Source organism: Aquarana catesbeiana, linkage group LG11 (genome assembly GCF_042186555.1).
Source record: "Aquarana catesbeiana isolate 2022-GZ linkage group LG11, ASM4218655v1, whole genome shotgun sequence".
Taxonomy (NCBI): Eukaryota; Metazoa; Chordata; class Amphibia; order Anura; family Ranidae; genus Aquarana; species Aquarana catesbeiana.
This window is the reverse complement of record NC_133334.1, coordinates 205,511,401-205,524,852: the sequence shown is the minus strand read 5'-3', so window position 1 is coordinate 205,524,852 and position 13,452 is coordinate 205,511,401. Positions and strand designations below refer to the sequence as shown.

At 43.0% G+C, this 13,452-nt stretch overlaps 1 protein-coding gene across 1 annotated transcript in view; it reads right to left on the bottom strand.

Moving 5' to 3' along the window:
* The window catches only part of LOC141112385 (serine/threonine-protein kinase D1-like), a 220,376-nt gene that overhangs the window by 57,975 nt on the left and 148,949 nt on the right, over positions 1-13,452 (bottom strand). Inside the window, exons 5-7 of the mRNA XM_073605181.1 lie at positions 8,344-8,528; positions 7,617-7,797; positions 3,277-3,360 (exon numbers count right to left, since the gene is read on the bottom strand). Coding sequence (XP_073461282.1) covers positions 3,277-3,360; positions 7,617-7,797; positions 8,344-8,528 — 450 coding nt within the window. The remainder of the gene's footprint in view (positions 1-3,276; positions 3,361-7,616; positions 7,798-8,343; positions 8,529-13,452) is intronic.

Here is a 13,452-nt window from a genome sequence, read left to right as displayed (position 1 = left end):
GATAAATGGGGAGTACTCAGAACAGTCCGTGGTGAAAAGTGGGGTCCCCCAGGGTTCTGTCCTGGGACCAATCCTATTTAATTCATAAACGACCTGGAGGATGGGATAAACAGCTTAATCTCTGTATTTGCGGACGATACTAAGCTAAGCAGGGCAATAACTTCTCTGCAGGATGTGGAAACCTTGCAAGAAGATTTGAACAAATTAATGGGGTGGGCAACTACATTGCAAATAAGGTTTAATGTAGAAAAATGTGAAATAATGCATTTGGGTGGCAAAAATATGAATGCAATCTATACACTGGGGGGAGAACCTCTGGGGGAATCTAGGATAGAAAAGGACCTGGGGATCCTAGTAGATGATAGGCTCAGTAATGGCATGGAATGCCAAGCTGCTGCAAGCAAAGCAAACAGAATATTGGCATGCATTAAAAAGGGGATTAACTCCAGAGATAAAACGATAATTCTCCCACTCTACAAGACTCTGGTCGGGCCGCATCTGGAGTATGCGTCCCAGTTCTGGGCACCAGTCCTCAGGAAGGATGTGCTGGAACTGGAGAGAGTACAGAGAAGGGCAACAAAACTAAAAAAGTGACTGGAGGACCTTAGTTATGAGGAAAGGTTATGAGCACTGAACTTGTTCTCTCTGGAGAATGGACGCTTGAAAGGGGATACGATTTCAGTGTACAAATACTGTACTGGTGACCCCACAATAGGGATAAAACTTTTCCGCAAAAGAGAATTTAATAAGACACGCGGCCATTCACTGAAATTAAAAGAAAAGTAGTTTAATCTTAAACTGTGTAGAGGGTTCTTTACTGTAAGAGCAGCAAGGATGTGGAATTCTCTTCCACAGGCAGTGGTTTCAGCGGGGAGCATTGATAATTTAAAAAACGACCACAACAAACAGGGATATACAATGTAATACTGACATAAAATCACACACATAGGTTGTCTTTTTTCAGCCTCGCCCTAAAAAAAAGAAAAAATGCACTGTGCGTTGCACAGTGTAAAAGTTGGTTGTTAAGGAGCGAGGCCGGGAAGCTGAATAAAAAAAATAAAAAAAAACATTTTCCAGTAAAAAAAAATAGTAAAAAAAAAAAAAAGAAGAGGTGCCTATCCAAATCCATACAAGACCCTTATCTGAGTATGCAGCCCGGCAGGTCAGAAAAGAGGGGGGGACAAGTGAACGCCCCCCTGAACCCAGACCTGCCAGGCTGCATGCTCGGATAAGGGTCTGGTATGGAATTTGGGGGGGACCTCACACCGCTTTTTTTTTTTTTAATTTTGGCGTGGGATTCCCCTTAAAATGCATACCAGGCCCATACCAGTGTTAATTTTGGCAGCAAATTTCGATTTTGTTTTAGTCTTAGGATTAAAATGGCATTTTAGTTTTAGTCCCATTTTAGTCTTCTGCAATTGTTTTAGTTTTAGTCGTATTTAGTTGACTAAATCTCCAGTACATTTTAGTCAACTAAAACTCATTTTAGTCGTCTAAAATCTAATGGGTGTAATTATTAATTGTAATGCATTAGTTAACCTTTCTCTACAAATTTCCAAACTCATTATATACTGCTGGAGTGAAAAGTCTAATACGTTATTATTTATGGTATTGAGGTATGAACATGCACTACAGACCAGTGTTAATTTTGAAGTCAAATTTCAATTTAGTTTTAGTCATAGGCTTTTGACTAAAATGTCATTTTAGTCCCATTTTAGTCTTTTGACTAAAATGCCATTTTAGTTTTACTCATATTTTAGTTGACTAAAATAGTGTTCATTTAGTCGACTAAAATGTTTTAGTCGTTTTAGTAGACGAAATTAACACTGGCCCGTACTCATTTTTTCTTTTAGAAATGTAATTTATTGCTGCAGCATGTTCTATACATTTATTTTATTTATTTATTTCAGGTACTTATATAGCGCTGTCAATTTACGCAGCGCTTTACATATACATTGTACATTCACATCAGTCCCTACCCTCAAGGAGCTTACAATCTAAGGTCCCTAACTCACATTCATACATACTAGGGACAATTTAGACAGGATCCAATTAACCTACCAGCATGTCTTTGGAGTGTGGGAGGAAACCGGAGTACCCGGAGGAAACCCATGCAGGCACAGGGAGAACATGCAAACTCCAGGCAGGTAGTGTCGTGGTTGGGATTAGAACCAGCGACCCTTCTTACTGCTAGGCGAGTGCTACCACTACACCACTGTGCCGCCCATATGTGCTATACCTGCTACAGATGTGCCACTTTACAGGCAGACTAAGGGGACCCCCAGGCACTATATTTAAAGGAATTTTTCATTTTTAATGTTGCAGTTTTAGCATCATTAAAATCACTGCTCCTGAATAAACTATTATTTTTAAAAAATGTTTTTGCAATGATACATGTCCCCCAGGGAGTACCCAGACCCCCATACCCCTTTTATGGACAATTACTTGCATATAAGCCTACAGAATGGCCACTTTTGATTTTTCATGTTTGGCTTCCATAGACTTCAATTGAGTTTGCTGTTCGGGGCAGAACTTTTCCCCTGTTTGGGAGTTCTGCTGCAAACTGAACAGGGGGGCATGCGACCCATCTCTATTGCTCATTACAGCAGTTTTTGGTAAAACAAAACACTGTTGAGGCCTTGTTCACACTAGGGTCGACTTCTGATGTGACTTGAGTCGAACAGAATTGCATGAAAAGGGAAACGTTATTGTTTTCAAAAGGTGCCTGTTCTAATCAATTCGACTCTGAACAGTTTGGTTCCTGCACTACTTTGGTGCGATTTACAGTGCAACTAGCCCCATAGATAGATATGCAAAGTTGCATCAAAGTCGCACCACATAATCATATTGCAAATCTCACCAAAGTCGCATTGCAGTAGTATAAACAGAGCTTGAAAAGAAAGCATATCTGATATATATTGTTAAACAATACTACTGGGCCTTGTTCATACTATGTACAGTGCCCTGAATTTTTCCACACTGGGAAAACACAGGTCATCTCTAGGGCACATAGGAAATAATTGATTCCTACTTGCAGCATGTCTGCATTTATCTGCGGCAAAGTGGATGGCACTGTGCAGCAGTGCCATGTACTGTGACACTTCAAATAAAGTTAAAAAAAAAAAAAAGAAGAAGAAGAAAGAAGTGTGATGAGCTGTAACACGCATTGCACCGCTCCCTGCCAGATCTGACTGTTAGCTGCTTAAACAGTAAAATGGTGCATCTAACAGTGCGGGCCAGTGTGAACCTAACCTTCAACAACTCTGTCAACATTACCTTCTCCATCAGTATTTGACACTTCTCCAAGACATTCATCGGGCACATCTGGCACACACCGCCTATGACAGTTAAATCTGCAATCTGTATAGAAAAGTGTGCTCAATTAATCTTTTACAACGATTGACTATAATTTGCTGTACATGAGAGATTATATGAAAGAAGCAGAAAAAAAATGTAAAAGGTGAACTAATACAGTACATAGGCGTGTGCACAGGGTGTGCCAGGTGTGACTGGGCACACCCTAGTCACCTCGCGTGGTGCAGATTCCCCCTGTTTAGACCACTGATATTTCACCAAAGCCCCCTGACAGGCTCCTTAAAAAAATTGTAAGAAAATAAATAAAAGAAAAATAATAAAAATAAAACTACTGACACCTTCCACTGCCACCAACCTCTGCCCAGCTGACACCATCCACTGCTCTGCTGGCACCGTCAGTATATATACTGTGCACACACATACGTGTTTGAACTTTGGGGTGTACACCCTAACCTATGAGTACAACCTCCCCTCCCGCCCGTTCCCGCTGTACCTACCTTCGGGAATGTTGAGCTGTCAGTGCCAACGCAGCCAGTCTAGTAGTCCGGGGATTCTCCCTTTTCTCTGTGCAGTGCTTCAAGACAGACCAGAGTGATTCTGATTGGTCAGCGTCATCACAAGGCTCTGATCTGTTCAGGAGCCTTGATTCTCTCTGATCTCTCCTCTCTCCCTAATGGATTAAGCAAACACTGCAGCCTCCAAGGAGACCTCCCTCCAGCTCACAGTAGATGACTGATACCCTAAGCAGAGGCGGCTCTTTAATTAGGCGGTCGCCTTAGGCCTCGCACACACAGGGGCCTCCTAGTTTACCGTATTACAGAGTCGCCTCTTCTAGCAGCAGAGATCCCATCAGCACAGCGCCAAGTTCGCTCACTGTTATACATAGAGAAAACAGGCTGCGAGTGGGACAGATCACCGGGTGATCGGAGCTCACTGAGAGCAACAGATCACAGCCAGAGAGAGACGCTCAGCTCATCAGAGTCAGTTCTGACACTTCCCCCCTCCCCCTGCTGCCTGCACAGCCAGACAGAGGAGAGAGCTGCTTCTACACCTCCCCCTCCTCCCGTCCTCTCCTCCTGTGTCTGCCCTGCCCACTCTCCCCAGCAGTGTTCTGCTGCCTAATAGAAGGGGATGTGTGGGTGGGAAGATTCAAGCTGCCCCGCCCACTCTCCCCAGCAGACAGTGTTCTGCTGCCTAATAGAAGGGGATGTGTGGGTGGGAAGATTCAAGCTGCCCCGCCCACTCTCCCCAGCAGACAGTGTTCTGCTGCCTAATAGAAGGGGATGTGTGGGCAGGAAGATTCAAGCTCAAGCCCAGCAAACAAAGATAGAGTCTGATCCATCCATCCATCCAGTCCCTCCTGCCTCCAAGGGAGTACACTGATGTAGGGGTGCCCTTCCTTCCTTCCTTTTCTCCATTCATCCTTCTTTCTTTCTCCATTCATCCCTCTTTCTTTCTCCCTTCATCCTCTTTCTTTCTTTCTCCCCTGACCACCCCAGCTCTCCTGTACCCATTCCCCATCAACTTTTTTTTTAACTTTTTTCCACCTCCTCCTTTTTCCCTACCCCATGGTTCCCAGCCTCATCCCCAACTCCAATTTTTTTTCAGGGGCTAAGAAAGAACCTCGAGGCGGAGCATCTTGCTATTGCTGGTGCTTGTGTGGGTGGGATGTGTACTGCGCCAATCCCTGCTGGCCCTCCTCTCCTATTCATCTCATGTGATTGGTGCAGTACACATCCCACCCACACAAGCAGCAGCAGAAGTAAGATGTTCCACCTCAGGGTCCTTCCTTAACCCCTGAAAAGTGCCGCAACAGATCAAAAAACTCTGGAGGGGAAGGTAGAGGGGTAGTTGTCATTCCAGTGTAGAATTAGCCCAGTGACAGCCTGCCAAAATAGGTAGGATCTGTGAGAGCAGCTCTCCTGCGCAGCTCTGCTTGAGGAGACTATATCTGTATTATTCATTACTGCCCCTATAGTGTACCCTCCTGCCCCCCTGTACTGTGTCCACCTCCTCACCCCCTGTACTGTGCCCTCCTGCTCCATCCTGTACTGTACCCTCCTACCCCCTGTACTGTGCCCTCTTGCTCCCCCCTGTACTGTATCCTCCTGCCCCCTGTACTGTGTCCACTTACCCCTCCCCTCCTGCTGTGCCCTCCTGCTCTCCTTGTACTGTGTCCACTTACCCTCCCCCTGTCCTGTACCCTCGTGCCCCGTGTACTGTCCACTTACCCTCCCCTTCTACTGCACCCTACTAATACAGTTAATTTTTATCACTTTAATTATTTTTCCCATTATGGGCATGAATGGGGCCTCATGTCTAAGTTTTGCCTAGGGCCTCACAAAGCCTAGAGCCTCCTCTGACCCTGAGATCTAGGTTTCTCTGGGCCTGTGGAGCTTGTCTCATAAAACTCTGCTTTACGCTCTAGTGCAGTGTGTGTTATGTCAAATCCTTACCCCTGTTTTCTACTGCTGAGAAAAATCCTTTCATCTATGTATATCAAAATCATATGTATATAAAAATCACCCACTAATACTCCCCCTCTTCTGCAAGCCCCAATCATGATGACCCTTCTCCTAGTTTCACTCAGCTCCAGGCCATGTACTTTCTTGTTTTACCAGTTTTAAAATGGAATGCCACAAGTCCTGCTGCCCCATGCCACAAGTGTGTAAATACCTGCATTTTCACATGTATAATCAGTTTAGGACATGAAGTAACAACATCAATTGTGTGGAAGTCAAACAAGTAAAAGGTACACTGTCACACACACACAACAGTTCTATAGATGAGTTTTGGGTTTCGATTGATCAAAAATTCAAGCCATTCAAACTCATAGCAACCAATTACGAACAATGCACTTCCTAGCTTCTGGACTGTGGATGGGCTAATCATGGGATTTTCTATGCGCCAGCTGGACTTTTCCAAAAGTGACACCATCCTACCATTACAGGCAGTTTAGAATGGTTATAGGATGTGTCCGCACACATTTAACCTTTTTTTCAGGGCGCTTATCCAAAAATAAATACTTTTAGGCTGTCAACCCTGGTGTCTGCAGAGACCACAGAGTGCCCTTAGATATACAATGGTCTCCAAATCTGACCAAACCAGCAGAATCATGTGACATTTATCTATGCAGTAACCTAATTCTGGCCTCTTAAAAGTTTACACTGTGGCAAGCATAATGCTTGCTAAAAGGGAAACCCAAACAGTTTGTTAAAAAGACAAATCTAAATCTGTGTTCAATCATCGAACTGTCTACCAGTAAATTCCTTTTTTTTTAAATTTCTTTTGCACGAGTGGATTTTCACAGTGTATGTCCTCATAGAAATTCTATCTAAAGGGTGTGACCAGCATGCAAGCTTAATGGCCGCATTAAAACTTGGAGCTTTGTACACCAGCGGGCTCTGGAATGACAATGCCGCACCCCAGAGCAACTATTCTGTCTCAGGCAAGTGGGACACCCTCACAGCTTTGACCTTCAAACGAAAAGTTGGTTGCAGAAACTGATGGCCTTCTTCATACAGCCTGCTCTGAAGAGCAGACAAAATAATGCCAGGTTTGGAAAACCTATGTTAAAAAAATATAAGTAGGCTACCATTGTTATCCCTCTTCTGAAAATGCTAGTTGCCTGCCCATTTCTGTCTTCCATACTTTTTGTGTCACTGAACCATAATAAATATTCAAAGTCATAGTGAAGTCAGAATGCCTGATTTGCATATTTTTTCAGGTCACTGACTCAAATAGTATTGAAGCCATTGATTACCTTGACTGCCACACAACTAGCAATAAGGAAATGTGATAACTAGTAGCATATTTCTCCTAGTACAAGTTTATTTTAACGTGTGCAGACTGATGTATTAGGGCTGGTTCACACCACAGGCAGTTTAGTGCATTTTTTCTGCATCAAAAATGTATGTACATGTATTGCAGTGCGTTCCAGTACAGTCAACAAAAGTAGAACATGCTGCATTTTTCTACATGGAACTGCACTGCAATGCAGCAAAACACATAAAAACCGCACCTGAACGCATCAAAATGCATCAAGAACGCACTGGAATGCATTATACCAAAGAAAAAAAACAAAACAAGGAAATAAAGAAAAATGTAAAAAAGGAAAAACATCTGGAACACATAAAAAATGTGTACAAAATACACCGCCACACATCAAAAAGGCATGGAAATGTGCATGAAGAAACTCATCCCATAAAACCTGAAAAGATTAACAGATTCAGGCATGAAGTGAAAATTCATTGTTTTTAGGATAAAATTTTTATGGTACATCACAGCTAAGAAGTGTATACCTTTGCACTGCATGCCCTGTCTAAATAATCCTTTCAAAAGTCGTCTACAGTGCTGGCAGATGGTAGGACGTGTATAGGTATGAACCTGGAAGGTGTGGGGAACCTTTAACCGGTTCATGTCCTGCCAATCCTTCCATATTGGTCGCCCACCGACTGAAGGAATACGAGACTTCTTGAAAACCTGTAACAAAAAGATAGTACCTTTAAAAAATTGTGGTTTATGAGTTTCTAATATTCTGTTAATGTAAATGTCATCCAGACAAGCTGGTTGGCGAAGTACCCAATTGTACCATAGAAATCTTTACTTATACCTCAAGTCACAGAAGTTACACTCTTCCTTTATACCAAGATCCTGGTCAGTAAAAGTATATCAAGTTAGCAATCAAGTTTGTGGACCAACGATTATGAACTTCTAAAGAGAGGGCCCAAAATGTTTCTTTCTATGGGGGATGTCCGGGCTTTGCATCTGTAAATATAACTACTATACTCAGTACCGGGACAAGGTCATCCAGCGTCAAGAGCAAAAAAGCCAAACTGCACCCCCCCTTCCCCTTCATTATGTGCAAGCTTAGGGGATGCTACCCCCAGCAGTCATCCGCTTGTCAAAATGCCTTGTAGAATGAACGTGCTGGCGCTCCATACAGTAAACTGCTGTACCCAGGGCAGCCTCCGCTTCTACCCACCCATTGTCCCAGCACTGACTTCAAAGCCTTCTCCTACAACTTACCAGCTGCTCTGAGTTGTGCCCCCCTAGGTCCTCCAAGCTTCCTCCAGTTGGCAGAGTCGCTGATCTAGGCTTGGTGATAGAACTTGCTCCGGTGAATGAGCGGCTGGACAAGTGACTTCTTTTAACACCTCTGCAGTTGTTTGGTATCTTAAAGGCACAGCGCTTGTGATAATTAAGTCCACATCCTAGAAAAAAATAGTAGCAAATAACTACTAAAAAACTCAACCATTTTACTTTGTGTATATAAACCTGGACAATGACCTTATATTATTTGTTCATATTTGATCTATTAAATACACTAATAAAAATGTTTTGTTTTTATGTTTGATAAGTATATAAAAAAGCTGTTGATCAGAGCTAATGAAATCTGGGCTGGGCTGACACCATTTATTGTAATTTCAGCCCAGAAGAGGCACTGGAGTTGATTTATTAAAACTGGAGAGTGCAAAATCTGGTGCAGCTGAATATGATAGCCAATCAGCTTCTAAGTTCATCTTTTTCAATTAAGCTTTGACAAAAAACCTGGAAGCCGGTTTCTATGCAGAGCTGCATCAACTTTTGCACTCTCCAGGTTTAGTAAATCAGCCCCACTGTGTCATCAGCCCACAATGGGAAATTTGGATCTCAGCGCTCCTCTGTTAGATTACCAGGTTTTTTTTCACTCGTTTTAGAGTCTTAAAAGGGTTTTAGACGCTCGTTAAAAAAATAAATAAACATATCATACTTACCTCCACTGTGCAGTTCGCTTTGCACAGAGTGGCCCCGATCGTCGTCTTCTGGGGTCCCCCAACGGCGCTCGCAGCTCCTCCCTGCATCAGTAAACCCCCTAGGAGAAGAGCTCTCCCTGGGGGTTACCTTGCGGGCACTCTCCCCGGTCCAGCATTTGTATCCATAGACACGGAATGCCGGACTCAGCCCCGCCCCCCCGCATCATCGAATTTGATTTACCGCAGCGGAAACCAATGGCTGCGCTGCTATCAATCTATCCAATCAAGAGCTGAGAACTCCAGCCAGAGACGTAGAGTGCATCTCCGGCGGGGGAATGAACGGGCTCAGTTGAGTAAAACGGGGGGGGGAGTTTTTTCACCTTAATGTCTAGGATGCATTAAGGTGAAAAAACACGAGGGTTTACAACCCCTTGAAGAGAACACTTGCATGTATTGCAGAGATGTACTACACACTTCTTTTTCATTTCTCCCCTAATAAACGCTTTAAAAAAATAGTAGCTATTCAGGATTTATTTAATTTAGTCTAAACATTGTGAAACGTTAAATTGCTGGCATTCAGATTTAAATATAGGAGGAATTTTGGGTAAGGTGAGGATGGTAACATGAAGGAACCCCAATTACCACTGAATTTGCCCATGTCTTTTTGTCTTTTTCTCAATATTACCTTAATCACTTGCCTACTGGGCACTTTTACCCCCTTCCTTCCCAGGCCAATTTTCAGCTTTCAGTGCTATCAAATGACAATTGCGCAGTCATGCAACACTGTGCCCAAATGACATTTTTAGCATTTTTTGAGACAGCCATAGCTTTGTTTTGGTGGTATTTAATCACCACTGGATTTTTCTATTTTTGCTAAACAAATGAAAAAAGACAGACAATTTTGAAAAAAAAAAAAACAACTTTTGTTTCTGTTATAAAATTTTGCAAATAAGTAATTTTTCTTCTTCACTGATGTGCGCTGAAGAGACTGCAATGATGGCCTGATAGGCACTGATGGGCACTGATATGCTGTTCTGATGGACAGATATGCTGCACTGATTGGCACAGATGGGGCTGCACTGATCATCAGTGTAAATGTCCCATGTTACAGGATAGCCGGTTATCAGCTTTCCTTTCCTTACACACTGACAGCGCTGAGGAAAAGAAATGCCCATGACCGACATTTGTTTACATGTGATGCGTCTGATGGACATAGCAATCAGAAAGAACGCCCAATGTGGTCGTCCCAGAACCGGACGACTGCGCTGTAGCCGCCTTTCAGCTATAGTCTGGTCGGAAAGTGATTAAACTTATTTTTTTATAGACTAAGGTGGGGGTGTCCAAACTTTTTCAAAAAAGGGCCAGATTTGATGAAGCGAACATGCGTGAGGGCCGGCCATTTTGCCTGACAATTTTTGAACCATTAAAATTTGGTCCAAGTATGTTCGTCCGAGTACTAATCCACTGCCCAACAAGAATCCTCTTGCTTTTGTGGCTGTGTGTTGTGAAGAGATGAGTTCGGGTGTGTTATTTGAATAGATTATATATATATATATATATATATATATATATATATATATATATATATACACACATATACATACACACACATATACATACATACATACATACACACACAGTATTCAGACCCCCTTAAATGTTTCACTCTTTGTTAAATTGCAGCCATTTGCTAAAATCATTTAAGTTCATTTTTTTCCCTCATTATTTTACACAGAGCACCCCATATTGACAGAAAAACACAGAATTGTTGACATTTTTGCAGATTTATTCAAAAAGAAAAACTGAAATATATCACATGGTCCTAAGTATTCAGACCCTTTGCTGTGACACTCATATCGCTTGACATCCGGAGGACGTCATATGACGGCCTCGACTTTCGGGGCTTATATCTGAATGATGCCTGAGGCTACAGACATCATTCAGATACCGGCATTTTCAGCCGGTGATTCCGTACACCATAAGAACGATCATAGCGGCTGTTCTGATGCTTGATCGTTCTTACGGGCGGCGAGAGGGGATGTCCCCCCCCTCCCGCCGCCCTCCGGTGCTTCTACCGACTCACCTCAGCGATCGGTGAGTCGGATAGCGGATCCGCGGGCGCCGGATGTTCACCATAGAGATTTCTGGCGGACCAGCCGGAGTCTCTATGAACGTTCGGAGGCCGGGCGCGATGTTATGATGTCACGCCCAGCCTCTGCATTCAAATAAACGGTGCCGCTTCGGCTGTGAAGCGGCGATCATTTTATTTTTTTTTTTATTTTAGGCTTCCCAGCCTAGAGGTGAGATGTGGGGTCTTATTGACCCCATATCTCACTGTAAAGAGGACTGATCGTGTCATATTCCTATTACAAGGGATGTTTACATTCCTTGTAATAGGAATAAAAGTGATCAAAAAAAAAAAATTTTTAAAAAGTGTCAAAATAAAAAATTTTAAGTAACATTAACAATAAAAAAAAAATAAAAAATTTTAAAGCGCCCCTGTCCCCGTGAGCTCGCACGCAGAAGCGAACGCATATGTAAGTCCCGCCCACATATGAAAACGGTGTTCAAACCACACATGTGAGGTATCGCCGCGAATGTTAGAGCGAGAACAATAATTTTGGCCCTAGACCTCCTCTGTAACTCAAAACATGTAACCAGTAAAAAATTTTAAAGCATCGCCTATGGGGATTTTTAAGTACCAAAGTTTGGCGCCATTCCACGAGCGTGTGCAATTTTGAAGCGTGACATGTTAGGTATCTATTTACTCAGCATAACTTCATCTTTCACACAATGCAAAAAAATTTGGCTAACTTTGCTGTTTTGTTTTTTTTTAAAGCATGAAACTGTTTTTAAAAAAAAAAAAAAAACGCGTTTGAAAAATTGCTGTGCAAATACCGTGCAAGATAAAAAGTTGCAATGACCGCCATTGTATTCTCTAGGGTCTCTGCTAAAAAAACATATAATGTTTGGGGGTTCTATGTAATTTTATAGCAAAGAAATGATGATTTTTGACATGTAGGAGCGAAGTGTCAGAAATGGCCTGGATGCGAAGTGGTTAACTCGGGTGCTGTCCATTTCTTCTGATCATCCTTGAGATGGTTCTACACCTTCATTTGAGTCCAGCTGTGTTTGATTATACTGATTGGACTTGATTAGGAAAGCCATACACCTGTCTATATAAGACCTTACAGCTCACAGTGCATGTCAGAGCAAATGAGAATCATGAGGTCAAAAGGAACTGCCTGAAGAGCTCAGAGACAGAATTGTGGCAAGGCACAGATCTGGCCAAGGTTACAAAAACATTTCTGCTGCACTTAAGGTTTCTAAGAGCACAGTGGCCTCCATAATCCTTAAATGGAAGACGTTTGGGACGACCAGAACCCTTCCTAGAGCTGGCCGTCCAGCCAAACTGAGCTATCGGGGTGGAAGAGCCTTGGTGAGAGAGGTAAAGAAGAAAAGATCACTGTGGCTGAGCTCCAGAGATGCAGTCGGGAGATGGGAGAAAGTTGTAGAAAGTCAACCATCACTGCAGCCCTCCACCAGTCGTGCCTTTATGGCTAAGTGGCCCGACAGAAGCGTATGACACATGAAAGCCCGAATGGAGTTTGCTAAAAAAACACCTGAAGGACTCCAAGATGGTGAGAAATAAGATTCTCTGGTCTGATGAGACCAAGATAGAACTTTTTGGCCTTAATTCTAAGCGGTATGTGTGGAGAAAACCAGGCACTGCTCATCACCTGTCCAATACAGTCCCAACAGTGAAGCATGGTGGTGGCAGCATCATGCTGTGGGGGTGTTTTTCAGCTGCAGGGACGGGACGACTGGTTGCAATCGAGGGAAAGATGAATGTGGCCAAGTACAGGGATATCCTGGACGAAAACCTTCTCCAGAGTGCTCAGGACCTCAGACTGGGCCGAAGGTTTACCTTCCAACAAGACAATGACCCTAAGCACACAGCTAAAATAACGAAGGAGTGGTTTCACAACAACTCTGTGACTGTTCTTGAATGGCCCAGCCAGAGCCCTGACTTAAACCCAATTGAGCATCTCTGGAGAGACCTAAAAATGTCTGTCCACCAACGTTTACCATCCATCCTGACAGAACTGGAGAGGATCTGCAAGGAGGAATGGCAGAGGATCCCCAAATCCAGGTGTGAAAAACTTGTTGCATCTTTCCCAAAAAGGCTGTATTAGATCAAAAGGGTGCTTATACTAAATACTGAGCAGAGGATCTGAATACTTAGGACCATGTGATATTTCAGTTTTTCTTTTTTAATAAATCTGCAAAAATGTCAACAATTCTGTGTTTTTCTGTCAATATGGGGTGCTGTGTGAGCTGAACTCTAGCTATAAAAAAGAAACAAATTAATGCAGCTCTGTAATCATTAATAGATTGTCAA